Here is a 27,971-nt window from a genome sequence, read left to right as displayed (position 1 = left end):
GGGCCCACAGATATCGCTTTTATCCCACTTTGGGCAAAAGGAATGGATAAACTTCGACTCAAATGCTTGCTTGCACCTACTAATCAAATCACACACAACAATAAGTTTTATAACACCAAGTTACTGATGCGTTTACTTATCATCAATGTGCAACCGACCAGCAAATAACAACTCACACGTCTCGGTTTCAAGAATATACAATGTTATCGTCTCACTAATCACCCGTGATAAATCCATGAAGTGATTCAAGTGAGCGTGGGTTTAATCCAATACTTTAATCTTATTAAAGCACTCATGAACTCTGCAGCAAACTTATGCTATGTCTAAACACTTTAGACAATCTATAGACAAATTCATGATAATCTTGCTTCATACCTACTTCCAACGTATGACCGACTGTGGAGGTTTGAATAACCCAGTTATTCTGGAAGTCAAAACATGCAAAGTGAAACACATTAATAATATTAATCCTATATGGCCCCAAAACTTTTGAGCGTAAATAAAAACACTTTTATTTAAACACCATATTGATTACTCATTATTCATTGCTTACTGTTTCAGATAATCAACTTATTACTCGAATTATACCCACAATTGTCCCATGCTCCAAGCATGCACACTTTGGTTTCCTATGGTCCATACTTTGTAAAATAGATCAATTGAAAAACTTTTCCAATGAAACTCATTTCACAATCCCCAATCCTTATCATTAGTGTAAGAATACCAAATTCTTGCCACTTTTAGAATATGTCAGATTCTAACATTTTATGCAACGATCCTTTCGTAAAGTCATAGCACAAAAGTCATCAAGACTTGGCCAATGAAATCACAAAGTACTCTATCAGAAATTGTCACAAAACAATTCTATAGATGTGATGTCTCTCACTCAAAGTACATTCCTTCGAACATCCTTTTGCATAAAAGTTTCTAATCTACATAGATTCTTAATTTCCAACTCCCATTTATGGAAACATTTCCATATTTGCTATATGACAACTCATTCTTAATAGAATCTTATCTATTCATAATAATGTCAATATAGTCCATCCAGTACTATACTTCCAACTACTCACAAGCGACAAATCCTCAGTGAACCTCAGATCGTCCTTTGATAGTTGTTTAATTATTTTAGTCAAAACCATTTCTAGTCCTTTTTCCCTCTTAATGCCCTAGGCATTTGGAAAATTTTAGAATGGTCAAATATTATAGCATATGCAATCGATCCTATACCCGGAGCGTATTTGGACACGATGCATAATGTCTCACATAAAGATGTGATACTTTATCAGCCTTCTGCCATAATATTTTATGTGCCCTGTTCCCATAATTCGAACTATGAAGAGGGATGCCGTAATCATAATCGAATTTTGAGAATGCACTATGTATCCTTGACTAAATTTATTAACATTTCTCGATCTAAGCTTTAGAATTTTGAAACGAAGTATAATATTCTCTCCCTTAATTATAGCAAAACAACTTTTCAACCCTTGCAACTTTGCAAAGTGAATCTTTGTTTTTCATAATTAATATTGCTAACTTGCAATACTTACCATAATAATCATGCTCCCACTAACATGATGATTATTTTCTTACCAGCATAACACTTATGCTCCCACTAGCTTTGACATGTATTCAAAAAACAATTGAACTTCCTGAAAACAATGCTTATTGAATTCCTTAAGTTCATATTTCTAATACCTAATGCTTTGATAAGCCTTTATCTAAGCTTTGTACGTTCATACACCTTTGCCTTAGATAGGTCACATGTGTGTCTAAAGAAATTCAGAACTTATGTTACTAAGTCCCAAATGTTCAGACTAATTGCCAAATCTCACAATTCGAACTATGAAGAGGGATGTCGTAATCATAATCGAATTTGAGAATACAATTTTCACAATTGCAATCTTCTGAAAATCTCTCTTAGTGAAAGCATTTCCTTACAATCATTTTCATGAAGGAGGGAAACCTCATGACACTTAGATTTTAAAGTGTATGTGTTCCTATCCATGTGAATTTGTCAAAACCAAAGTTTGCGACAAATCCAAACTCATATGGACCGAACGTGCTCAATCTCGATTTCTTGCCTCATGGTAACATGAATGCCCACCATGTCTTCCAAGAAACTCACCCTTTCATATCAATGTACTTTCCATTGATCAAGGTGCTTTGTCTTTATGTATTCAAATTAGAACTCATAGAACTCACATGCATATTAACTCAATTGGAATGGCACAGAAAAAGAGTATGTCATCCACGATAGGCTTTAAACCTCAAGTTGTGTGCTAGTGATGATCAACTAGGTTTAACTCTTGATTTGTTCTTGAAACCTTTCAAGACCATTAAGACTCCCACTGACTCCTTGACATATAAGATTCTCTTGTCAAGAAACATTCCTTGACAAAACAAATATTCAAGAGTTAGTGTAGCTTTTATCAAGACTATCACTTCACATAATTGGTTCTAGTTGGTCTTTGTCTTATCCAAGACATCACAACTTACCAATCTCAAATGTGCGGGAATAAGAAGACTCTTTCCAATTCCACATTTGTTGAGTGTTATAAACCTACTAAAGACTGGTCACTCAATTCACAATCTTGGAATATAACTCTAAGACTTGATATTGGAACGAAGTATGATTGACTTCTTGATTTTAACCATTTCTACAATTCTCGATTCCTCTTCTTAGACATACAAATGCACTAAGACTCACTTGGAGGATCAATTGAGATATGGTTCTTAATCATTAAGACTTATCATAAAACACAATAAAAGGTACTCTCCCTTCTTCTTAGAATAGAGAAACTTTTATCTTTATGCCTACTTGATTCTTCTTATTCGTTCTGCTATTGATTGAAACTCTTTCAATCAACTCATAATTATTCTTAATCTTATAAGTATAACCATATTTACTAAACTTTAGTAAATCATGACGAATATCTTTATCACTCTTGTGATGGACTTGATCAACGCACAACCTAGTGTACTTGATCTACTAGTCCTTCTCTTGACACTTTGTCAAAAATAGTCTAATTTCCAAATATGAAGTTTCTCATTCATCACGCAACCTAGTTGTATGATTCCAAGTTTTTGTCCAATTGAAACTTGGGCGATGAGAATCTTCCCTTATTTGGCAAACTCTCGACATTTCCACAATAACATAATTAAGAATCAAATCCATTATTGCTAATTAAACATCAATTTTTCATACACACCATTGCAAGGATAAATAAATAAGACAAAATCAAAATTTATTTTATTGCGGAAAAACTTATCCTTACAATGCAATTCAAATGAAAAATATGCTATTTCAATTTCTAAGCAATCTATTCTAACTCTAAAGTAGTAGCTCAAAAATCCGATCTTCAAGCAATGCGATCGAAATCCATTTCTTCACGATCAGATTCAGCTTACTTCTTCCCTTAAGCTTCCTCTCTTTTCTTCAATCCTACAAAACATCAAAATGTAATCTTATCACATCATGTATTGAAAATCAAAGAATACGAACTTATAGAGTTAGTTATTGGATTTTACCTGAAGTAGAGCCATACGTTTTGACTCTCCATCTCTTAGATCTCTCAGGTAGTTTGGGCAGCTTCGTCTCCAATGCCCCTTCTCTTGGCAATAAAGCAAATGGACTCCTTTGGCACAACACATCGGACAATCACAGACTTAGTCTTTTCTGGACTTCCAATGTTGCCAATGTCCATTGAAGTTTGGGAGTTTGATTCACCAGACAAATTTGCTTGACCAGCACGCCAAATCATTGCTGATTCAGCAGCTATAAGCAAATAGGTGAGATCAATGAGGGTCACGTCGTGTTCCATCATATAGTACTCTCTTACGAACTCACTATATGATTCAGGAAGTGACTGAAGAACCCAGTCAACAGCCAACTCACCTGAAATCTCGACACCCAACATCCTTAACCTGTCAATGTGTGACTTTATCTCCAAGACGTGTGCACACACAGGTTTCCCATCTTCGTGTTTACTTGCCAATAGGGCTTGAGTGAGCTTGAACTTTTCAAGCCTTTGAACTTGTGGGTTAGGGAGAATAATTGGAGGAGGTGGAGGAAGTGAAGCATGACTCTCATTTCCTTGATCGTATCGTGGAACGTCATCTTCATTTGGAAAGCTTGTTTCAAGGGACTTGGGAAGACCATTGTAAGATTTAGACATCTACAAAACGGGAGAAAATTCAAGTTAGTTGATAAGAATCCTTAATGTAACACCCAAATGAAACATCAAGGCTAGGATCCAACACAACATTCTACAACCTAGAAGAGGGATGCCATAATCTAGTTGCAGAATATTTGAAGGTAGGCAAATGACGATTTACCAATTTCTACCATGAAAAACGAAAAAGAAGTTTAAGTTTTAAATGAATTGAAACTCCTAGATCTTTTGGAGATTCATTGAACTTTTTAATGGAATGTTTAATCTCGATTATGCCCTTTTATTTGTGACTGGGATGCCGAGGATCACAAATAAGGTGTGAATAACCATACGAATCTATGTGGTGCACTCAATGCTACTACCACCTAATCAATGTGCCGGTTAACCACACACGCTCCATTGATCTATGATAAACATCGAGCCACCCTTCACTACCAATGTCAACCCCAAATTAGTGTGCCGGTTAACCACGCACGCTCCACTAACGTTTGACAAGGGTACGAAGTGTAATTCCATGGATTAGCATACAATTTCACATTTTGCCTAAAGTAACTATGATTTGTGAATTTGTAAAGCATGTAGTTACTTTGTACTTCATTATACTTATAATGGAAGGTTTCGTCCTATCCTACCCATTCGGCTAACGACCCTCCACTAGTCAAGAGTGCGGTGGGTAAGAGTGGATACCCATTCAATCGCCATTTTATAGACAATTTCCTTAAACACCCCTTATAGACCAGCTTCGTGAATGAGGCCTACTAACGGTAAGACTGACTGTTTACTCATACATATATAATATTAGACTTTTAATGTTACATATAGTATAAGGGTGTATTTTATACTTTTAAAATACTAGGTGGTCTAATTTAATAAATTATACTTTTAATTTAGTTAAATGTAAACCAAAACTTTATGGAATTATTAACTCTCTTTTAATTATACACTTTAATTAATTAATAAAACCATAAGGGTGTAATTTGAACTTTTTCATAAATACGAGGGTTTTTAGAATTTAACATTTCAAAATTAAACTTTTAATCAACTTTTAAATTCCAAAACTTGAGGGCAAGTTTTGAACTTTTTAAAATATTAGGGTTTAGAATTTAAATCTTTCAAAATTAACTTTTAATCCAAAAATTTAAATTCCAAAACTCGAGGACAAGTTTTGAAACTTTTCAAACTTACTAGGTCAAATATTTGTCCAATAATAATCCTATATTGTCCATATTTAACCAAATCCATCAATTTTGATAAGGATAAACATTCCAAACATGAAAAATCGATTTTAGGCAATAAAACGAGTTTTGGTAATTATCCTTAACAAAATCTGCTCAAAAAATCAAAAATCCCGTAAACAGCACCCTGGACTCGCCGAGTCCACTGATGGACTCGCCGAGTTCAGCCTACTCGTCGAGTCCACTGATGGACTCGCCGAGTCGGGGCTACTCGTCGAGTCCACTGATGGACTCGCCGAGTCGGCGGCGCAGACAGCAAAATTTTTTCGATTTTCTGATCTTTGGCAGTCTAATTTTGCATCTATTCAATAGGAAAATGACCTAGGCTCTGATACCACTGATGGGTTTTGAGCATAACATCAATCCTATGGTGTTCATGCAACCCTAATTGCTTGGATCTAGGTTTTCTACTTTGAACATGCAATAAACTTCCAAGACTTACAAACCCTAGATCTATCATATAAGAACTGAAATAAGGGCTTAGTAATTACCTTTGATTGTTATATAGCAATAACAATCAATCCTTGCTTTGATTGGCTTCAGAAAGCTTAGTGCCTCAAGTCTTACACCTCTAATGGAGTCACAAACACCACTAAGCAATTGGATGAAGGAGAGAAGAAGAGAGGCTGCCCAAAATCGTCCAGAAACCCTAAGGGGATCATTCACCATGTTTTTGGGGCTTAGGGGCTCCTTAAATAGGTAGACTATTAGGGTTATCTAACAAGGAAACCCTAATTTGACTGCTTAAGCCCTAAGCAGCCCATGGACCCCTTCTGGAACATGCCCTGGACGATTTCTAATGGGCTTCCCCATATAATTCGTCTAACCTATTATTCCAAGGTGATCCATAGCCCAATTGCAATTATCCTATAATTACAATTCCAGTCCCCTAAGTTTAATTAATCTCTTTTAGCCACAAAATTAATTCTTAATTAATTCTTGACTAATATTAATTAAACAATATGATTTCTCATTTAATATATTATTCTTATAATATATTAATAAATCATAATTAAACCTTTCTCTCCTTAATTCATCCTACATATTGTTATGGTGAAGGCAACCCAAAAGGACCATGCTCATAATCGGGTCAAGTACATACCAAAATAGTTATGGACTTAGACACTAATCCAACAAAAACAACTAACAAAAACTACCCAATATCAAACTGAGACCAATCCTTAGTCAATTAGTCAAATCTACCCAGGTTTGACCAAAAGTCAAACTGGTCAAAAAGTCAACGGTTAAAGTCAACCTTAGCTGACTGCCACGTCGTGGCCAAGCATAAGCTTCAAGAAACATGCTAAAAAACCTAGATCTAGAAGATTTTGACAAAAAGATAGGAACTTATGGACTTATAGAGGTCCAAGCTGATGGTTTTATTAGATTACAACAAAATGCTCAAGCGTGAAAACACTTAACAATTAAGATTGGGCACATGCAACCTAATTAGGATCTATGTATTCACATTAAGGCAACGTACTTTAAATTAAGAAAACTAGCATAAACCCTACTAATTTCGAAAACAAGAAACTAGGGTTACATACCTGTAACTTGTTATTGCAAACAAGTTTGCTTAATTCCTTCCTTTATTAACTTGAGAAGCCATCACCAAAGATTTAGTGCCTCTGATGATTTGTACCCAAACCCTAGCAACAAGAACATAAGAGAAGAGAGGAGAGTAGGACCCGATTTTCAGCTATCCTTTTGGTATATGGCATGGACGAAATCTAGGCATCTAAGGGGTCCTATTTATACTTGATAGGATAGCCCTTGAAACCCTAATCCTGAATAAAGTAATAATATTTTAATTTCGGGTGGTTATCTAATTTCCTTATCTTCAAAAGGAATATTCCAGATGCCTTTTGTCATCTCCTAAAATCGTCCACCCTATATGGAAGATTCTGGAATTCCTTCTTGTTCAACTATTGAACAATTAGTCCCCGCACCTTTAATTAATCCAATTAATCCCAAAATCAATTTCAATTAATTTCTGATTAAGTCTTAATTAAACAATATTATTTCTAATTAACATATTAATCATATAATATATTAACAAATCATTCATTTCTATTTATTAATCATATAATAAATTAATAAATTAACTTCTCTTTCCAAATGTTATTCTTTTCAGTAACTAGTTCTGCGACCAACCCAAAAAGAATTTTGATTCTAATTACAAGTAATATCAATTTAGTTATGATCTTAGACACCTTAATCCAACACAAGCTATGAATTAGAAGGCGGTGAAGAACTTTGATTGATGATTCCTTGCACTTAGAGCACTTTTCTCCATTCTTCAAGACCATAGAACACCACAATAAGATTCAAGATGAACACAAGGAGGTTAGGGTTTGAACAAGGGATTAACGAAGTGATGGAGGTTTAAGAGGATGCTCTAAATCTGGAGTTAGTGTCTTTAAATATGGGAGAAACCCTAAAATCTTGGGATTGGGCTGCATTGGAAACAACGTCGTGGCCATCACCTTGCCACGTCGTGGTGATCACCTAGGTACGATACTTCGTTTAAATAACAATGCCACGTCGTGGCCATCAACATACCACGTCATGGAAAAAGTTTTTCCTCAAAAACCTTATCTTTGACCTTCATAAGTCTTCAACTAATCCAATTGGGGAAACAACGTTACAAAGGGTATTGATGGTATGGAACTAGGTAAAGCATAAAACAGTGATGTGGTAAATGTTTATAAAAGAATAAACAAAAAGTTAGCTCAATTTAGTGATCTCAAAAGCTTGTTATATTTGTTGTATCCTATGAAGCAAATGCGTCACATTGTTATGAAATTGTTTTAAGGACAATATATTCAACATATGCCTTAACTTGTTTTGTTTGTCTATATTCTTTCATATTTTTCTTCCATATATAAAATATATGTATAAATTGTATATAGAGTCGTATGATACATAACTTTATTGACCATGGGTGTAGCCATTAATGGGGGCCCCCTACTCTACCCAAGTAATCAACTACATATCCAGCCAACATAATATGCAAGCATGGTACAAAGTACCGACCAACTATCATACCTGGTAGAAATAAAGAAACATATTAGATCAATCCTTATACCCGCTAGTCTGAATGTATGGTCTAAGAAGATAAAATCATACAAATTTACTATAAGAACCCAAAATTTAAAGAGAGTTGGCTTTTTGTCAACTATTGACCAAAAGGGGAAAATGGTCAGTTATAAGAATTTAAAAAGTTTATGAAGTTATGACTTCATGAAATGGCCAAGGTAAGTTTAAATCACTAATATGAGGTAAGATGAGTAAGTTCAAGAGAAAGAATGCATGAGAATATGCATTTTGGTCAAAAGGGTAAAATAGATATTTTATGTTTTTGGGCAAAGTTTGTGAATTAATAGATTAAGACATGTATTAAGTGAGTGAGAAATGACTTAACAAAATTGTAGAGTATGTTCTCACCTTTGTGTAGATATAAAGATAATAGAAAATGGGTTAGAAATGAAGAAGTTATGACCGTTATAAGATTTGAGGAAAATGTCCCAGAGGTAGAATGGAACCGGCTAAGAAACTGTTGTCAAGTGGTTATCATGGCACGGTGAGTAGAACGCCACAACACAGTGACGCAAAACAGATCATACTATACTCCTCGTCATATGTTGAGGGCAATGTACTTTTCCCTGCGGCATGGTATATGGATGCCATGATGCGATGCCCAAAGTAGGATGTTGTTGTGGGAAGTAATCACATCTCGATTAGAGGTTGATGTGACATCCCCATTTTCTCGGCCAGAAAAGACCAATTTGTTTATGCTTTGTTTTAAAATCAGAGTAATCGTTTACAGAAAACAGTTGCGGAATTTGTTCCCAAAACAAAATGTGATAAGAATTTATCAAAGCATTTCTTTAAAGAAATGTACTTTCATTAAATAACAAAATCTCGGGATGTCATGTTCCGATACAGACCAAAAGCATAAACAGTATAAAATAGACCTTACAACAGTTATTTATAACTACTGATCTATAATCCAAAATCTCTCGTCAAGTCCACCAACTTATACTCTTGTGCCATTACCTGTAATGCAAAGAAAACTGAGTGGGTCAGGCTTGGGAGCCTGGTGAGCATATAGAGTTTTCAACCCACAATAATATAATTATTATATTTAATCATCAAACAATCAACCCAATTACCCATCCCCATTATCTTCTTTATTTCTTAAGGTTTTACCCTAAGAATCAACTATCCTTTATTCATTCGTTCCTAAGGATTGACCTAAGGAATTGGCACGAAGTCCATTGTTGCCAAAGTTTATCTATCAGGTACTAAATCCATAGCTATCAGGCGCTAACTCCATAGCCACCAAGGTTCACTTAACAGTAGGCGCTAACTCCATAGTCACCAAGGTTTATACAATAGGCGCTAACTCCATAGTCACCAAGGTTTACTTAACAGTAGGCGCTAACTCCATAGTCACCAAGGTTTATACAATAGGCGCTAACTCCATAGTCACCAAGGTTTACTTAACAGTAGGCGCTAACTCCATAGTCACCAAGGTTCCTCAAATAGGCACGAAGTCACATCGTCGCCAAGGTTTATACAATAGGCGCTAACTCCATAGTCACCAACTATCCCATCTACCCATGTTCTACCCAACATTTTCGTAGATATAAATACTTACACAGTTTAAATCATTTAACACCTGTATAAAACATCAATTTCATGCCCATTTTAAATAGACAAATAATATATAAACACATAACACGTATTTCATAGCAAATACTTCGTATTTATGTGTTAGAAAAAGTAACTACACACTCACACCAAACATATACTTAATACATTCAAACAATACTTGTATTAAAATCGTGTTTATGAAAGGGACTATACACTCACTTGATCAGAAGATGATCGGACAGCACTACGGCTCTAAGAGTAGTACTTCTTCGGTGAAACTGGAAGATCTTCACACACCGGGCTTCTCGCAGGCAGAGCTTCGGCTCGGAAACTCTTTTCTTCTTGGGATCTTCGGGCTTCGGGACTTTCTTCGTGTCTCGGGATGATACCGGGGCTTTGGGGGGTTAAAATAGGGCTTAGAGAGAGTATCGGGAGTCGAAGAGAAGAGATTGAGCAACCAAAATCGGCTGACCCTCGATTTCTATTTATAGGGTCATTTTTCAGCTCTCACGTTGTGAATTTTAAGTTCTCACGTCGTGAATTCAATAGTCATCAGGTGCGTCATCACCACTTGCGTCTGTTAGGCTCCAGAAGTCATAAATACTGAGTTCATGTCGTGAACATTGTATTCACGTCGTGAACTTTGACAGTTTTGGGGTTTCGCGCCCCAAACTTCAGAAATTCATACCTTTCGCATACGAACTCCGTTTTCGACGTTTTTTATATCCACGTGTAGGTGAGATTATGCTCTACAACTCTCGTTTAGACTCCGTTGGCTAATTTTGACTTTAATTTTAATATATTATTAATATATTATTTTTAGTAGGCCGGGACAGGAAAACTCCGTTCGAAATTCATAACTCCTTCATCTGAACTCCGTTTTCGTCTGTCTTTTTATCGTTGGACTACTATTGATGAGATCTTCAATTCTCATTTAGAAAGTTTTGGCTAAATATCGCTACGAAAAATCATAACTTCCTCATACGAAGTCAGATTTAGACGTTCTTTTTATCCACGCTCTCGGTTTAACGTATTCTACGAATTTCATTTAGATCGCTAAGGCCAAATATCGCTCTAACGTAAATTCACTATTTACGTCGCGCTGTGTCGTGCCGGTCCTTTTAGGTTGCCTTCACACTGGTGACTAGACAGGATGACTATTAAGGAGAGAGGTTGATTTATTATTAAAAATGATAAATTGGGGCATAAATATGATTTATTAATATATTATAAGAATAATATATTAATTATGAATCATATTATTAATTAGTGTTTAATCAGAAATTAATTTGGAATTAATTTTGGGATTAAAGGAACTGATTAAAATACAGGGGCTGTTTTGTAATTATTTGATAGTTGAGGCTTTGGGCCATTGGATCACCATTATTAGGGATAGGACGAAAATCCTAGAAGGATCTAGGAGTTTTCGTCCTAGGCCTAAGGAAAGGAGGTCCATGGACTTGCTTAGGCCCTAAGCTAAGGAATTAGGGTTTCCACCCTGAAACCCTAACTAGCTCAAGTATAAATAGACCCCTTAGGATCTGGATTTCGTCCAACCCTTGGAGAAACCCTAGAAGAGCCGATTTTTGGAGCAAGTTACCCTCTCTCCTCTTTCTCGTAGTCATCCTCTCACTCAAGTGTGTTTGTGAGCCATTAGAGGTACTACATATGTGGTACTTGTTCTCAAGAGCAAACGGAATTCAAGAACCTAGTTGTTATTACTACATAGCAACAAAGGTATACATTCTAATCTTTAATTTGCAATTTTCGAAAATAGTAGATGCATGCTAGGTTTTCTTTTGTGTTCATTTGTTGTATGTCTAATAGAGAAAACATAGATCCAAAACTAGGGTTGCATGCACACATAAAATTGTTTTTATAAAACCCATCAGTGGTATCAGAGACTTTGGTTGTTATTTTCAATTAGATTTGATACAAAAGTATGAATTTGACAAATTAGGGTTTATGGAAAATAAACCCTAGGGCTTGGATTTTCGAAATTAGGGTTTCAAAACCCTAGTTTTCGAAATTTGTTAGGGTTTCTTGAACCCTTTCCTTTGGCCTCATATTTTCGATTTTAGGGTTGGTTAACCCTAGGGTTTTCGAAAATACCTTCCACCCCAAGATAAGATTCCAAAATTTTAGGGATTAGGATAATGTTATCTTTGGTAATTATGCTTTTACTTGGTTAAGTAGATAATTAAAGATTTTGAATTATCCCATCCCAAATTTTCGAAATCTAGAGGATAAAGGGATTAGGTTAAATTAATTGTTTAATTTAATAGATAATCCTTTAAGATTTAATATTTTAAATTAATTTTTTAATTTTGGATAATTATTAAATCAAAGTTTTAATATTTAAGATTTTAAAATTAAAAGGTATTAATTTTCGAAAATTTTAAATTTGATTAAAACCCTAATATTTTGAAATGTTTAAAATACACCCTTATACTACTATAATATTAAAAGAATAATAATATATATATGTATAAGACGAGTCAGTCTTACCATTAGTAGGCTTCATTCACGAAGCTGGTCTATAAGGGGTGTTTAAGGAAGCGACCTATAAAATGACCGTCATTGGGTATACACTCTTACCCACCGCACTCTTGACTAGTGGAGGGTCGTTAGCCGAACGGGTATGATAGGACAAACTAATTACTCATTAATAAGTATAATGATTTTATAAAGTAACTAAATGTTTTCATAAATTCCCAATCTTAGTTACTTTAGAAAAAATGTGAAAATGATGTTAGTCCATGAAATTGCACTTTGCACCTTGCCAAGTCGTTAGTGGAGCGTGCATGGCTAACCGACACATTAATTTTGGACTAGCAAGGGTGGCAAACGGTAGCTCGATGTTTATCATAGATTAATGGAGCGTGTGTGCTTAACCGACACATTGATTAGGTGATAAATGACATCGAGAGTAGCAAACACATTTGCATGGTTATTCACACCTTGTTTGTGATCCTCGGTATCCCAGTCAAAAACTTGAAGGGCATAATCGAGATTTAAACATGCCATTGAAAAGTTCAATGAATCTCAAAAGAATCTAGGAATTTCAATTCATTTAAGACTTATTATTCTTTTTCGTTTTTCATGGTGGAAATTGGTAAATCGTCATTTACCTACATTCAAATTATTTGCAATTAGATTACGGCATCCCTTTTCTGAATTGCAAATAATTGTGTTGGGTCCTAGCCCTAATTTTTCATTTGGGTGTTAAATTGAGGATTCTTATCTAATCTAAACTTTGTCTCTTTTCTTTTTCAGATGTCTACCTCAAACCACAACGCTTCTGGCTCCAACCCTTCTTGCTCTTTTCTCCCTGATGAACTTATGTGGGATGGTGATCGTTGATGGATCCTATTTTAACGATTGGATTCGCAACATTCGCATGGTCACCCGCTACGTGGACAAAGAGTATGTTCTCGAAAAGGAGCTGAAAGAGATTGACCACAACAGTGCTACTCCTGAGCAAATCGCTCAATATGATGCTCATGAGAGGGACACGACAAAGGTGTCGTGTATCATGCTTGCAACCATGACTGCCGAACTCCAGAAATCCTACGAGGAATACTATCCCTATGAGATGCACCAAGATTTGATGGAAAAGTACCATCAAAGTGAGAGGCAGGAAAGGTACGAGATCATCGCCTCCATGATTACTACAAAGACGAAGGATGGAGAGTCCATCATGACCCACTTACAAAAGATGCATAGATTTGTGGACCGCTTGTTGAAGTTGAATGTCAACTTCGACGAAGTGTTGGCCATAGATATCATCCTACACTCTCTGCCTCTTTGTTATGATCAGTTTCGTATGACTTATCATATGAACAAGGAGGAGGTCACTCTAAGCAAGCTCCAACGCCTTCTGCGAACTGCTGAGAGTAGTTTGAAAGGCAAGTCTGTTGCATCAACTTCTACTGTTGCTGCCCCTGTCTTGGCAATTGGACATGGGAAAGGGAAGAAGAGCAAGGCTCCTTCTAAGATCCACAAGGGAAAGTCCCATGATGGATCCTCTTCTAGTGGGACCAAAGGTGGTTCTGCTGCTCCCTCTTCCAATCCGAAGGATGCAGAGTGCTTCCACTGTCACGACAAAGGGCATTGGAAACGAAGTTGCCCCAAATATCTACAAGACATCAAGGATGGGAAGATAAAGCCCACCTTCGCAGGTATTTACACTATTCGATCTAATAACTCATCACATGCTATTTCTTGGGTCCTTGATACAGGCAGTGTTGCAAAAATCGGACAGCTCGGCCGAGTACTCGGAATCGGCCATCTACTGAGGCGAGTAGTGTCGACTCGGCAAAAAAAATCCGATTAAGTCAAACTCGGTTAAAACTCGGTCAAACACGGTCAAAACTCGGTCAACCTCGCTCCAACTCGATCTTACTCGGGGTACTCGGTCAACAAGTCAAACTCGGTCAACAAATTCAAAGTCGGTCAACGAGGGCAAAAATTGACAACCCAATAAAACTTATTTTTGACTTTGAAAAAAACAACCCTAAAACCTAAAAAAACAAGCGGCATTCCCAAATTTGGTTCCCCCCATCTGTTCTACGAGAATTTGACCTCCCTAATCCTCTCTCGTCTTTCTCTTCTACTGGCGAATCGTGATACCAGGGCACCAGGCTACCAGCGAATAGCAATACCAATGAGGCAATGAATATCAATGTTGTGTTCCTGACTTCCTGTCTTCCTGAGTCGTGAATCGTGATTGTGCACTGGAGATATCCTCCACTAGCGATCGAGGTTCTTTCTCTCCTACTCTCACTGTATCTCGCTGTGTTGATTTTGGATTTCTTCTTAACTCAGTTTTTTTTATTTAAGTTTGTATATCTATCCCTATTTCTCATTTTTCCTGTTTCTTCAAGAACTCGATTTTGGATTTCTATATCTCTACTGTTACAATGTTACTCTATCTCGCTGTGGATTTCAGATTTCTTCATCAAGAGCTTGGTTTTTTTGTATTTAAGAACTCCCACAATGTCCTACTGTTACTCCCACTAATCACTATGTATTTCATCAAGAACTCTGTCCTTGTTTCTCATTTTTACCTTAAGATTGTCGGTTTGTGTGTATCAGTGTATTTATTTCGTGATTTCTTTACAAGTGGCAATGGATATGTATCTGATTGTCCCTGTTTTAGAATTCAGATTTCACAGTTTGTATGTATTTTTTTTCCTGTTTTAGTTGTATATTATTCTGTTTTATCACTTTCTGTGTAATAGACTAATAGTATCATAGTATGTAATATGATTGTATGTTATTTTGTTTTATCACTTTGTTTGACAATATGATATTATTTTGTTTTCTAAAACAATGTGTGTGTGTTTTAGACTCACTAACTCACTTTGTGTTAGATAAATTTCTAACTGAAGTAATGACATCAACCACAACAACACCGTCTACGGGATCAACTTCAGCTCAAGAGAATCTTAAACGCAAATCAAATGATCATGGATGGGAATATGCAGTGTGTGTGAATCCTAAGAAAATGGAGCGAGTGAAATGCATTTTATGTAATAAAGAGATGGGCGGGGGAATCAATAGACTAAAACAACATATTACACAAATTAAGGGAAATGTTTCTTCATGCCCAAAGGCCACAAAACATGACCAAATAAAATGTAGAGATGCTCTTCTTGATAACCAAAATAAAAAGAAGGGGAAGGTAGATGAAAATGAGTCTTTAAGAGCACAAGTGAATATTAGAAGTAGTGATAATGAAACCATTACCATCGATGATGATTTGATGGAAGATTCATTTGGCTCTAAGAAGGATAAACGTTCTTTTGGGCCTATGGATCGGTTTCCAAACACTATCAACCCCCAAGATGTTTCAAACATGGGAAAGAGCAAACAAGAAAATATGTCAAATAAGTCAATAATCTTTATTTAATTATAGTTCAATACATATCGATTGAAGGCAAACGGGCAACAAGCTGCGCCGCTAGCCCTTTCTGGATGGCAAAACCAATTCTTTTGAAAACAACATTTATGGATCTAGGAGATATGACATTAGAATGCATGACCCGTTGGACTCTGTTAAGGAGCTCCACCGCCTCTGGTGCGAACACATGATTCGTGTGAAAGAATATATTTGTAGATCTAGGAGATATGACATTAGAATGCATGACCCGTTGGACTCTGTTGAGGAGCCCTTTCTGGATGGCAAAACCAATTCTTTTGAAAACAACATTTGTGGATCTAGGAGATATGATATTAGAATGCATGACCCATTGGACTCTGTTGAGGAGCTCCACCGCCTCTAGGATCTATCAACCCCCAAGATGTTTCAAAAGTTATTCGTAAGGAACACATGATTCATGTGAAAGAATATATTTGTAGATGGGCCTATGAATGTGCCATTCCTTTTCATGCCTTTGAAAAGGATAGCTTCAAAATTATGTTGGAGGCGGTTGGCCAATTTGGACGTGGGGCACCACCTCCAACTAGATATGAGATGGGAGAAACATATTTAAAGAAACAAGTAGAAAGAACAATAAACTTGTTGACACCATACAAAGACGAATATAAATCTAATGGATGCTCGATTATGACGGACGCATGGTCTGATAGAAAGAAAAGGAGCATCATGAACTTATGTGTTAATTCAAAGATGGGGACCGTTTTTTTGTCATCTAAAGAATCATTGGATGAAGCTCACACAAGTGAACACATACATGAGTATGTTGAAAGTTGCATCAAAGAAGTTGGCCCCGAGAATGTGGTTCAAATTGTGGCCGACAATGCATCAAATAATATGAGAGCGGCCAAGTTGTTAAAGGAAAAAAGACCAACTATTTTTTGGACATCTTGTGCAACACATACCCTCAATCTTATGCTTGAAGGTATTAATTTTAATTGTGTTAAGTTTATAATTTAGTGTTCTTTATTAATTTTTAATAGTAGTATTAACGTTTTATTTATTTTAAAAGGTATTGGTGGGCTACCTAGGTATAAGAAAATTCTCAACCATGCAAAAACACTCACGATGTTTATTTATGCTCATCATAAAACTTTGGCCATGATGAGACACTTTACCAAGAAAAGAGATATTGTGCGACCGGGAGTCACGAGATTTGCTTCCGCATTTCTTACTTTGCAAAGTTTGGCCGATAAAAAGGCCCAACTAAAACAAATGTTTACAAGCGATGAATGGGAATCATGTAGACTTAGCAACACCGTTAAATGGAAAGCCGCATATGATACGGTGGTAAATGCCACATTTTGGACCGGTGTAGCATTATGTTTAAAGGTTTTTTCCCCTTTGGTCAAAGTTCTTCGGATGGTTGATGCGGATCGAAAGCCATCAATGGGTTTTGTATATGGTGAGATTCAAAATGCGAAACAAGAAATTATTAATGATTTGGGCAACAATAAAAAAACATATGAGCCTATTATGGATATCATTTCGAAAAAGGATGAAAGGTAGGCTTGATACAACCCTACATTTGACGGCTTACCTTTTAAATCCATATTATCTTTATAAGAATCCGAAGATCCAAAATGATATTGATGTGACCGATGCGATTGTTGATTTTGTCGATACAATATATCCGGGAGATCATTCTTTGCAAAACCATATCGTGATGGTTGAGTTGCCGGTTTACATGGGTAAACAAGAAAAATTTAGTCGAGAAATTGCAATTAAAGGATGTGAGGTGAACAACGACAAATTTGATTCGGGTAATATATTTTAAATTGTATTTATTTTATAAAATTCCAAAGTAATAAATTTAACAATGTTTTTTTCAACTTGTAGCGAATTGGTGGGTAGCTTATGGTGTCTCAACTCCACAATTGAGAAAGATTGCTACAAGGATACTTTCTTTAACAACTAGTTCTTCAGGGTGTGAAAGAAATTGGAGCACTTTTGAAGGGGTTGGTAGTTTACTAAATTTTAATTATAATTTTTAAGTAGTTTATTCAAAACTTGTATATTTATCAAACTTTTTTTTTGCTTATTTAAATTTGTAGGTACATACAAAGAAAAGAAATAGATTAGAGACGTCTAAACTGAACAATCTTGTTTTTGTTCAATTTAATGCAAATTTGATGGAAAATAACAAGAAAAGGAAGACTAAGGATATGGAAGTACTTTTAGCAAAAGATGCAAGTGAGGCTCAAGATTGGATTGTCGAAAATGATGTATTGTTGGATAAAGTTGAGCCCAATGAAGCTATGGGTGACGAGGAGTTTTTACAAAATCGTAGAAGTTCTTGATTGAGAGAACTTGATGAGGAAGAATTTGTGTTGGAGGATCAGGAATAACTAAGTGAAGATGTTGAATATGAATCAGATGGAGTTAACATCAACGAACAAATCAGAGCCACATTGGAAGAGGTCCGATGACACGTATGAGTCTTGTTTACTTGGAAAGATGAAAAAATCACCCTTCACTGGTACTTGTGAAAGGGGTGAGGAATTATTGGATCTCATACACACTGATGTGTGTGGGCCCTTTAGATCCACCACAAGGGATGCAAACCGCTTCTATATGACTTTTACCGATGATTATAACAGATATGAGTATATCTACTTAATCAAGCATAAGTCAGAAACTTTTGAAAAGTTCAAAGAGTTTAAGCAAGAAGTGGAGAATCAATTGGGCAGGAAGATAAAGATGCTCCTATCCGATCGAGGTGGTGAGTATCTTAGTATCGAGTTCCACGATTATCTTAAGGAATGTGGAATTGTTTCACAATTGACGCCGCCTAGGACACCGCAGTTGAATGGTGTAGCTGAGAGGCGCAATCGAACCTTGTTGGACATGGTTCGTTCAATGATGAGTCGAGCTTCGTTACCTATCTCATTTTGGGGGTATGCCTTAGAGACTGCCGCCCATATCCTTAATCTAGTCCCAACTAAGAAGGTTGCCAAAACACCTCAGGAAATGTGGACATGGAAGGTTCCCTCGTTGACACATATCAAGGTTTGGGGTTGCGAGGTTTTCGTAAGACGAGAGACTCACGACAAGCTTGAACCTTATAGTGAGCTTTGTATTTTCATCGGCTACCCGCATAAGTCCTTTGGATATCTCTTCTATAGACTGAGTGACAATGTTGTCTTCGTTGTGAGGAGATGGGTTTTCCGAGAGAGAGAACTCATATGCCAAGAGGACAGTTGTAACATCCCAAATTTCGAGTCCAAAAATTTCATTTTAATTAACTGATTATAAAAACATTCATAAGAAAACTACGTAACAATATATCATTTTGTGAATCAATGTATCACGTCTGAAAACCCAAAACATATAATAGCAACATGTCAGAGTACAATCCCAGAATATCTCAAGTGCGGAAAATCAATGCGTGTGTGTATGATGTGCTGCTACCGCGCCAGCTCCTTCCCCTTCGCTGAAGAGGTACCTGAAACCAAAAATGTAAACTGTAGGCATGAAGCTTAGTGAGTTCCCCCATCGTACCACATACCATATGATCACATAGCATACATACTGTCGGGAAATTCTGGGGTGCCCGTCCTACCCGGTACAGCCATTCTAGGGTGCCGACCTACCCGTACGGCCATTCTGGGGTGCCGACCTACCCATGTCAAGCCATTCTGGGGTGCTGACCTACCCGTCGGTCCTAACAACCGACCCTCGTGGACTATTCCACCCCCTACTGCTATTATCACATATAACATATCATGCCAGCATATAAACATATCATCACATACTGTCAGACGTATCTGGGGTGTCTGACCTACCCTTCGGTCCTAGCAACCGAACTCTACTACTATCACATATAATATATCATGCTAGCATATAACATATCAGGTAGTAGCAAACCTAGATGATATCACAAAGACAATCATCTAACATACAACTCCTACTGGTGGGCTGGCATTGTGGCCGTAGACCCACCGCTAACGGAAGGTAACTCACCTCAAACGAGTAGCTGCTGATAATCTGTGCGGGAAGTCTCTGTCTGCTGCTACTTCGGAAATCCTCCGGCTATAATCCCCACAAAACACTCAGTCAGAATTTGATATCTACACTTAGGATAAAATTGATGGGTTTTGCGCATTCTAACACTCCTAAGTGTACATGCAACCCTAAATACCTTGGATCTATGTTTTCTCTATTATACATGCAATTATGAACTTTCCAAGGTATTACCCTATCTAGCATACAATACTTGATACTTGGGTAATCAAATGGATAGAATACATACCTTTGTTTGATGTAGCTTGTCTCCGTGAAGCTTGAGTGCCTAGTGCCCCAAGTGTGACACCTCAAATGGTTCACACAACACCAAATGCACATGGAATGACTTGAGAGAAATGGAACACTCCTTAAAATCGTCTAGCCCTCATATCCACACATTAGTGCACCATTTCTTGACCCATGGGATTCTTTTATATGGTGGCTATTAGGGTTACACCATGTAACTCATAACTTTACCCATTCCTTATGCTCCATGGATTTTAACCTCCATGGAGTATCCATGGGTCACCCCATGGACTTAGTCCAACATAAGGAATCTTGGATCACAAGCCCACATATATAAGAATGAATGATTTACACAATCAACCCATATATTTAACTAGTCTCCTTTTGATCACTTAATTAATTCCAAATTAATTCTTGATCAATACTAATTAAATAACCTTATTAATATATTAGAACTTATAATATATTAACCAACCTTAAGTGTTATATATCTCATTATAGTCTATCCAAATGCATGATGTCATGCAACCCAAATGGACCATGCCGGGTCGGGTCAAGTCTTACCAATTATAGTTATGGACTTAGACATTAATCCAACAGTCTCCCACTTGGATAAGTCTAAAACTATTATTGAGTATGACTTCAAACCCTGACTAGCAATCGTAGCTCTCAAAAGCTTCTGTCGAACTCTGACCTTGCCGATGAACTCTGACCTTTGTCAATGACTTGTCCATTAGATAAGGGATCATATATTCCTCCATTCTAGATATCATATGGACTGAGACATGGATTATAATCATTCTCTCTGTCCATTTTTTGTTTCCCGATTTTCGATTTATGATGACTGACTGATTGAACAAATCAAATTAGTCCTGGCTTGGCCAAGCACTCACATGTGTCATCGCTAAATCATCGAGGGGCCCACAGATATCGCTTTTAATCCGAAGGTAAAAGGAATGGATAAACTTCGACTCATATGGCTTGTTCTACTACTTGTTGAATCATACACAAAGGCACGTTTTATAACATCGAGTTACCAATGCATTTTCGTGCAATCAATGTATAACCAACTCATAGTAACAACTCCTATCTCTAGGTTTTAAGAATATAAGATATTATCGTCTCATGATCACTCGTGATAAAATCCATGAAGTGATTCAAATAAGCGTGGGTTGAATCCAATACTCAGAACTTATGAGCACTCATGAGTGTTGTAGCACCACTTTGTCCACCAACTTGGACCTCTACAAACCAACCCATGACAGTCTTGATTCATATCTACTTCCAACATATGACCGACTGTGGATGGTTTGAATAACTTAATCATTCAGGAAGAGCGACTTAGTTATTCTGGAAGTCAAAACATGCAAAGTGAAACACAAGAATAAATGAATCAAATATGGTATCAAACCCTATGAATATAAATAAACACTTTTATTTATCACCATACTGATTACTCATTATTCATTGTTTCGGTTTTATCAACTTTATACTTGAATTAAAAACACTAGTTGTCCCATGCTCCAAGCATGTACACTATGTTTTTCTTAAACAATAGTTTTGCCATACACCAAGTATGCACTCTATGTTTGTCTATGATCCTTACTTTGTGAAATAAACCAATTGAACATAATTTCAATGATTCTAATTTCACACTCCCAAATCCTTATCGAAAAATGTGAGAATTTCAAATTCCTATCATTTATCGAAATCTGTTTAGATTTTAAACTTATATGCACTGACCCTCCTGTAACGAATATGTACAAAGTCACAAAGACTTGTCAACAGTCATTATAAGGTATTCCAATGGAGATCAACTCCATGGAAACTAAGTCTCATATTCAAAGTACATTGCTTTGGACATGCTTCTTGCATTAAGTTTTCTAATCTTACACAGATAACTTCCACCTATGGAGACAACTCCATATTCTCATTTTGACTATCACTTCTGAATAAGAGATGCCTCTTTTCAGAATATGTCAATATGGTCCTTCCAAAAATTAGCACTATACTTCCAACTGTCCCTGAGCAACCAATCTTTGGTAAACCTCAGATTGTCCTCGACAATTGCTTAATCATTATAGTCATATCCAATTCTAGACCTTTTCCCTTCTTAATGCCTCTGGGCATTTGGAAAAATTTAAAAATGACAAATATTATAGCACATGCAATCGATCCTGTACCCAAAGCAAATGGTACACGATTCATGATGTCTCACATAAAGACATGATTCTAGACCAGTCTTTTGCTATAATATTTTTATTTGCCATGTTTTCAAAATTTGACTATGAAGAGGGATGCCGTAATCATAATCGAATTTTAAGAACGCAATATATAGAATTTCCATAAGTTGAACCAATCCAACATGAAATTCATATATATATTCTTGACTAAAGATGATTAAGGTCTCAATCTAAGCCTTTAGAACTGAAATGAAGTATATCCTCTCCCTTAATTATAGCAAAACAACTTTTTCAATCCCTGCAGCCTCACGAATTGAAACTTTTGTTTTCTATAATTAACATTGCTAACTTGCAACACTAACAATAATTATCATGCTCCCACTAACATGATGATTATTAGCATAACACTTATGCTCCCACTAGCTTTGACATGTACTCAGAAATCAGCTGGACTTCTAGAAATCAATACTTTATTGACTTCCTTACCAAAGTTTAAATTTCTGATACGAGATGCTTTGATAAAACTTTATCAAAATCATACACCTTTCCTTAGATAGCATGCATGTGTGTCTAAACAATTTCAGAACTATGAAAAGGGATGCCGTAATCATAGTCTCAATTGTTTAGACCTTTTGCCATCTGCTTCAAATCTACTTGGTGGAAGTATTTCCTCACCATCATTTTCATGAATCGGAGAGAAACCTTATGACCCTTAGATTTTATGGTGTATGTGTTCTTATCCATGTGAATCGTCAAAACCATAATCACAAGACAAGGATAATGACAAATCTAAACTCATATGGACTGAACTTATGCAATCTTAACTTCTTGCCACCTGGCAGTACAGGGCCTGCCATTGCTTCCAAGTTGTTATGCAACCAATTGAGAACTTTCAGAACTCCTATGCAAAGCCAACTTTAACTGGAATGGGCACAGAATATGTCAACATGATAGGTTATAAACCTCAAGTCGTGTGCTAGTGAAGAACCTCAGGTTTTATTCTTGATTAGTTCTTGAAATTCTTTTTAGGATCTTTAAGACGCCCACTGTCCTCTTGACATATAAGACTATCTTGCCAAATATTCAAGAGATAGTGCGGATTCTTTATCAAGACAAACACTTCACACAATTGGCCTTAGTTGGCCTTTGTTTAATCCAAAACATCACAACTTACCAACTTTAAATGTACAAGAGTAGGACACTTTTACTCTTATATTTGACAAGTGTTATAAACCTTTCTTTAAGATATGCCACTCAACTTATAGTCTTGGAGTATGACTCTAAGACTTGTTTTGAAACGAAGTATGACTCATCTCCTTGATTTAACCATTTCAACAATTCATGACTCCTCTTCTTAGTCATAAAAATGCACTAAGATGTCCTTAGAAGACCAATTGTGATGTGGTTCTTAAATCATTAATATGATCACAAAACATGATACTAAAGTACTCTCCCATCTTTCAGATTTGAGAAAACTTTTATCTTTCTGCCTAATTTGATTCTTCTCATTCGTTCTGCCATACATTGAGACTTTTCCAATGTTTCAGAATTATACTTAAACTTGTAAGTATAACCATATTTACTAAACTTTAGTAAATCAAATAGTCTTAACGAGCTTTGTGGTGGACATGACTAGTGCACAAGAATGTGTACTCGATCCCTTTAGTCCTTCACTTGACTCACACATCCATGTGAACAAGTAATTAGTCTTGATTTTCCAATGCTTGAAAGTTCTCATTCATCATACTATTCAACTTGCATGATTCCAAGTTTCGGTCCAATTGAAACTTGGGCGATGAGGAACTTTCCTGATTTGGTAAATTTAGACACTACCACAAATGAAAGAATCAAATCCATTTTCCAATATTGCTATCAGTGGAATCATATAAGCAACAATTTTCCACAAATACCATTGTAAGGATACTTCAAATAAATAAAATTAAACAATTTTCTTTTATTTTAAAACTTTGCGGAAAAACTTATCCTTACAATCCACATGGAAAATTGTTGTTATCTATTCCTTGCTCAAAATTCTGATGCGATCGAAATCCACCTTCGCGATCAGAATCAACATATACTTCCTTTAAGATTTCTCTCTATTCTTTGATTCTTAAAACATCAACATGTGACCCAGTCACATCATGTAATGAGGATCTCACAATAGAACTTAACAGAGTTAGATAATGGGCTCTACCTGATGTAGAGTCAAACTTATTGACTTTAACATCCTTAGGTAAATTTGGCAGCTTTGCAATCAACGCCCCTTCCTTTGGCAAAATAAACATATGGACCCTTTGGTAATGGGACTATCTCAGACTTAGCCTTTCTCTTTACCATTTGGTCAACCGGGTTGACTATGGCCAATCCCTTTCCATTGGGAAGAGAATGCTTTTTCTGGATTTCCAGTGTCACCATTGTCACTGTCCATAAAGTTTTTGGGAAGTTGATCTTCTAATCAAATTTGCTTCACTATCGTTCCAAATCATTGCTGATTCAGCAGCACCAAGCAAATAGATATGATCATTAAGGTTCATGTCATAGTCTGTTTCATAGTAGTCCCAAAGGAACTCACTATGTGACTTAGAAAGTGATTGAACATCCAACTTTCTCAAGACTTTGACACCCAACTCTCCCAACTTGTCAATATGTGACTTCATCTCTAAGATGTGATCACACATAGACCTTGCTTGCCATTAGGGCTTGAGTGACCTTGAACTTGTGGGTTAGGGAGAATAATTGGAGGATGTGGAGGATGTAAAGTTCCAAGAGATTTGGGAAGATCATAGATGTCTGAACTAGACATCTTTTGGGAGATATTCAAGATAGTTGATCTAAAGTCCTTAATATAACACCCAATATGAAATATTAAGGCTAGGATCCAACAACCTATTTATAACTGGAAGAGGGATGCCGTAATCCGAGTTATAAAATAGTTGAAGGTAGGTAAATGACGATTTACCAATTTCTACCATGAAAAACGAAATAATGTAATTAGGTTTTTAATTGGATTTGAAACTCCTAGATCTTTTGAGATTCATTGAACTTTTCAATGGCATGTTTCAATCTCGAGTGTGCCCTTCAGGTTTTGTGACTGGGATGCCGAGGATCACAAAACAAGGTGTGAAGTAACCATGCAAATATACTTGGTACCCTTAATATTTACCCCTCAATCGATGTGCCGGTTAACCACACGAGCTCCACCGATACTATGATAAATATTAAGTTACCCTTTGCCTACTTTGTTAAATCCAGGTTAGTGTGCCGGTTAACCACACACGCTCCACTAACGGTTTAAACAAAGTGCAAAGTGTAATTTCATGGATTAGCACCTTATTCACATTTTCCTAAGTAACTAAGATTGGGAATTAATAAAAGGTTTAGTTACTTAGTATTTATCATTAATACTTTTAATGAAGGGAGAATTATAGTCCTTGTCCTACCCGTTCGGCTAACGACCCTCCACCAGTCAAGGAAGCGGTGGGTGTGAGTGGACACCCATTAAACTGCCATTTTATAGGCAGTAACCTTATACCCCCCTTATAGACCGGCTTCGTGAATGAGGCCTACTAACGGTAAGACTGACTTGATCTTATACATATATTTATTATTAACATATAATACTATAAAGTATAAGGGTTGAATTTTAACTTTTAAAATTCTAAGGGCTAACTCGGAAATAAAGTATTCATTGGGAAAACTTTACAAATTCCAAAACTTGAGGGCAAGTTTTGAAAATATTCAAAACTAATTAATTCCATAACTTATGTGTTTAAAATAGTTTTAATTAAAAAAAAAACTCTTCAAGTTCCATAACTTGAGGACAAGTTATGGAAGACTTTAAACTAATAAAAGAATGTAACTTTTCTTTATTTTTGTAACTTATGGAACTAATTAAGGTTACACATTTTATCATTTAATGAAGTGACTCTTGAACCTCCATAACTTGAGGACAATTTATGGAGTCATAAAACCATTTAATGAGGACAAGACTCTTCATTTTTGTAACCATTGCCAACTTTTTATGAGTTTTATGAAACTTAAATGTGACTTTTCATATAACTTGAGGACAAGTTACAAAAACACATTTTAGAATCAACTCTTAGATTAAAATGGATTGAAAACACATAATCAATTAACTTTTCTATTAATCTAATAAACTCATATGAACAAAGATAATTCACATCAAATTTTTTTCAAGTAATTAGCATAACTTTTAAACTAATACAATTCGATTTTTCAGCTAATTTTGCAAGTATAACAAGAAAACAAGCCTTGGCTCTGATACCACTGATGGGTTTTGCGCATTCTAACACTCCTAAGTGTACATGCAACCCTAAATACCTTGGATCTATGTTTTCTCTATTATACATGCAATTATGAACTTTCCAAGGTATTACCCTATCTAGCATACAATACTTGATACTTGGGTAATCAAATGGATAGAATACATACCTTTGTTTGATGTAGCTTGTCTCCATGAAGCTTGAGTGCCTAGTGCCCCAAGTGTGACACCTCAAATGGTTCACACAACACCAAATGCACATGGAATGACTTGAGAGAAATGGAACACTCCTTGAAATCGTCTAGCCCTCATATCCACACATTAGTGCACCATTTTTTGAGCCATGGGATTCTTTTATATGGTGGCTATTAGGGTACACCATGTAACTCATAACTTTACCCATTCCTTATGCTCCATGGATTTTAACCTTCATGGAGTATCCATGGGTCACCCCATGGACTTAGTCCAACATAAGGAATCTTGGATCACAAGCCCACATATATAAGAATGAATGATTTACACAATCAACCCATATATTTAATTAGGTTTTTAAATCGATAAGTAGAATGATATGATGTTAGGTTTTTAGACTAAGAAATGCCTTTCGGAAGGAATTGGTCGTAGATTGGACAACTAGAGAAAATCCTCTTTTAAGGAATTGATCAAATAAGTAGATAAGTTTATGCTAGCATTTGTTATATGACTCAGATGATATATGATATGTGAATTCTTACATGATATATTTATGTACTCTTACATGTATTGCATATGATTTGTATAATGTGTGAGTGTTGTGATCCTCACTAAGCCTTAGGCTGACAATTGATATTTAATGTTGTATAACAAGACCGTTAGGTGTGAAGAAGGGGAAAGAGTCGTCATGATTGCGACATCTTGACATACTCGGTGACATAACATTTATCTATCTAGTATTTATCCGTTTATGAGATGATTTTCAAAACACTTTTATGCTTCCGCACTTTGATGTTTTTAGGTACTATTATGTGATGAGACATTTTCAAAGTTAATGTGGTAACTTGATTTGAGATTTATGTTTTATTAAGACTACATACTTTGAATAAAAAAAATTGAGTTTTGGGATGTTACAACACAATACTTAATTTGACAGATAAAACAACACACCACGACACCACTACTAGTGACACCCGTTTGGAGCGATCAAGGTGGATAAGCAGATGACATGGTTTCATTATTTCACCAACATGGTTACAACAATTTTTGGTC

At 36.1% G+C, this 27,971-nt stretch overlaps 1 protein-coding gene across 1 annotated transcript; it reads left to right on the top strand.

Moving 5' to 3' along the window:
* The first annotated feature begins 16,490 nt into the window (after positions 1–16,490).
* On the top strand, positions 16,491–18,310 carry LOC145130065 (uncharacterized). The gene is made up of 5 exons (XM_079064925.1): positions 16,491–16,935; positions 17,023–17,408; positions 17,578–17,773; positions 17,850–17,968; positions 18,065–18,310. Exons 1-5 carry the CDS (start codon positions 16,491–16,493, stop codon positions 18,308–18,310), a joined length of 1,392 nt encoding a protein of 463 aa, XP_078921051.1.
* The last annotated feature ends 9,661 nt before the right edge of the window (positions 18,311–27,971 follow it).

This window comes from Lactuca virosa, chromosome 8 (assembly GCF_052849685.1).
Source record: "Lactuca virosa cultivar CGN04683 chromosome 8, Lactuca_virosa_CGN04683_v6, whole genome shotgun sequence".
NCBI lineage: Eukaryota > Viridiplantae > Streptophyta > Magnoliopsida > Asterales > Asteraceae > Lactuca > Lactuca virosa.
This window is presented reverse-complemented; position numbering and strand designations above follow the sequence as displayed.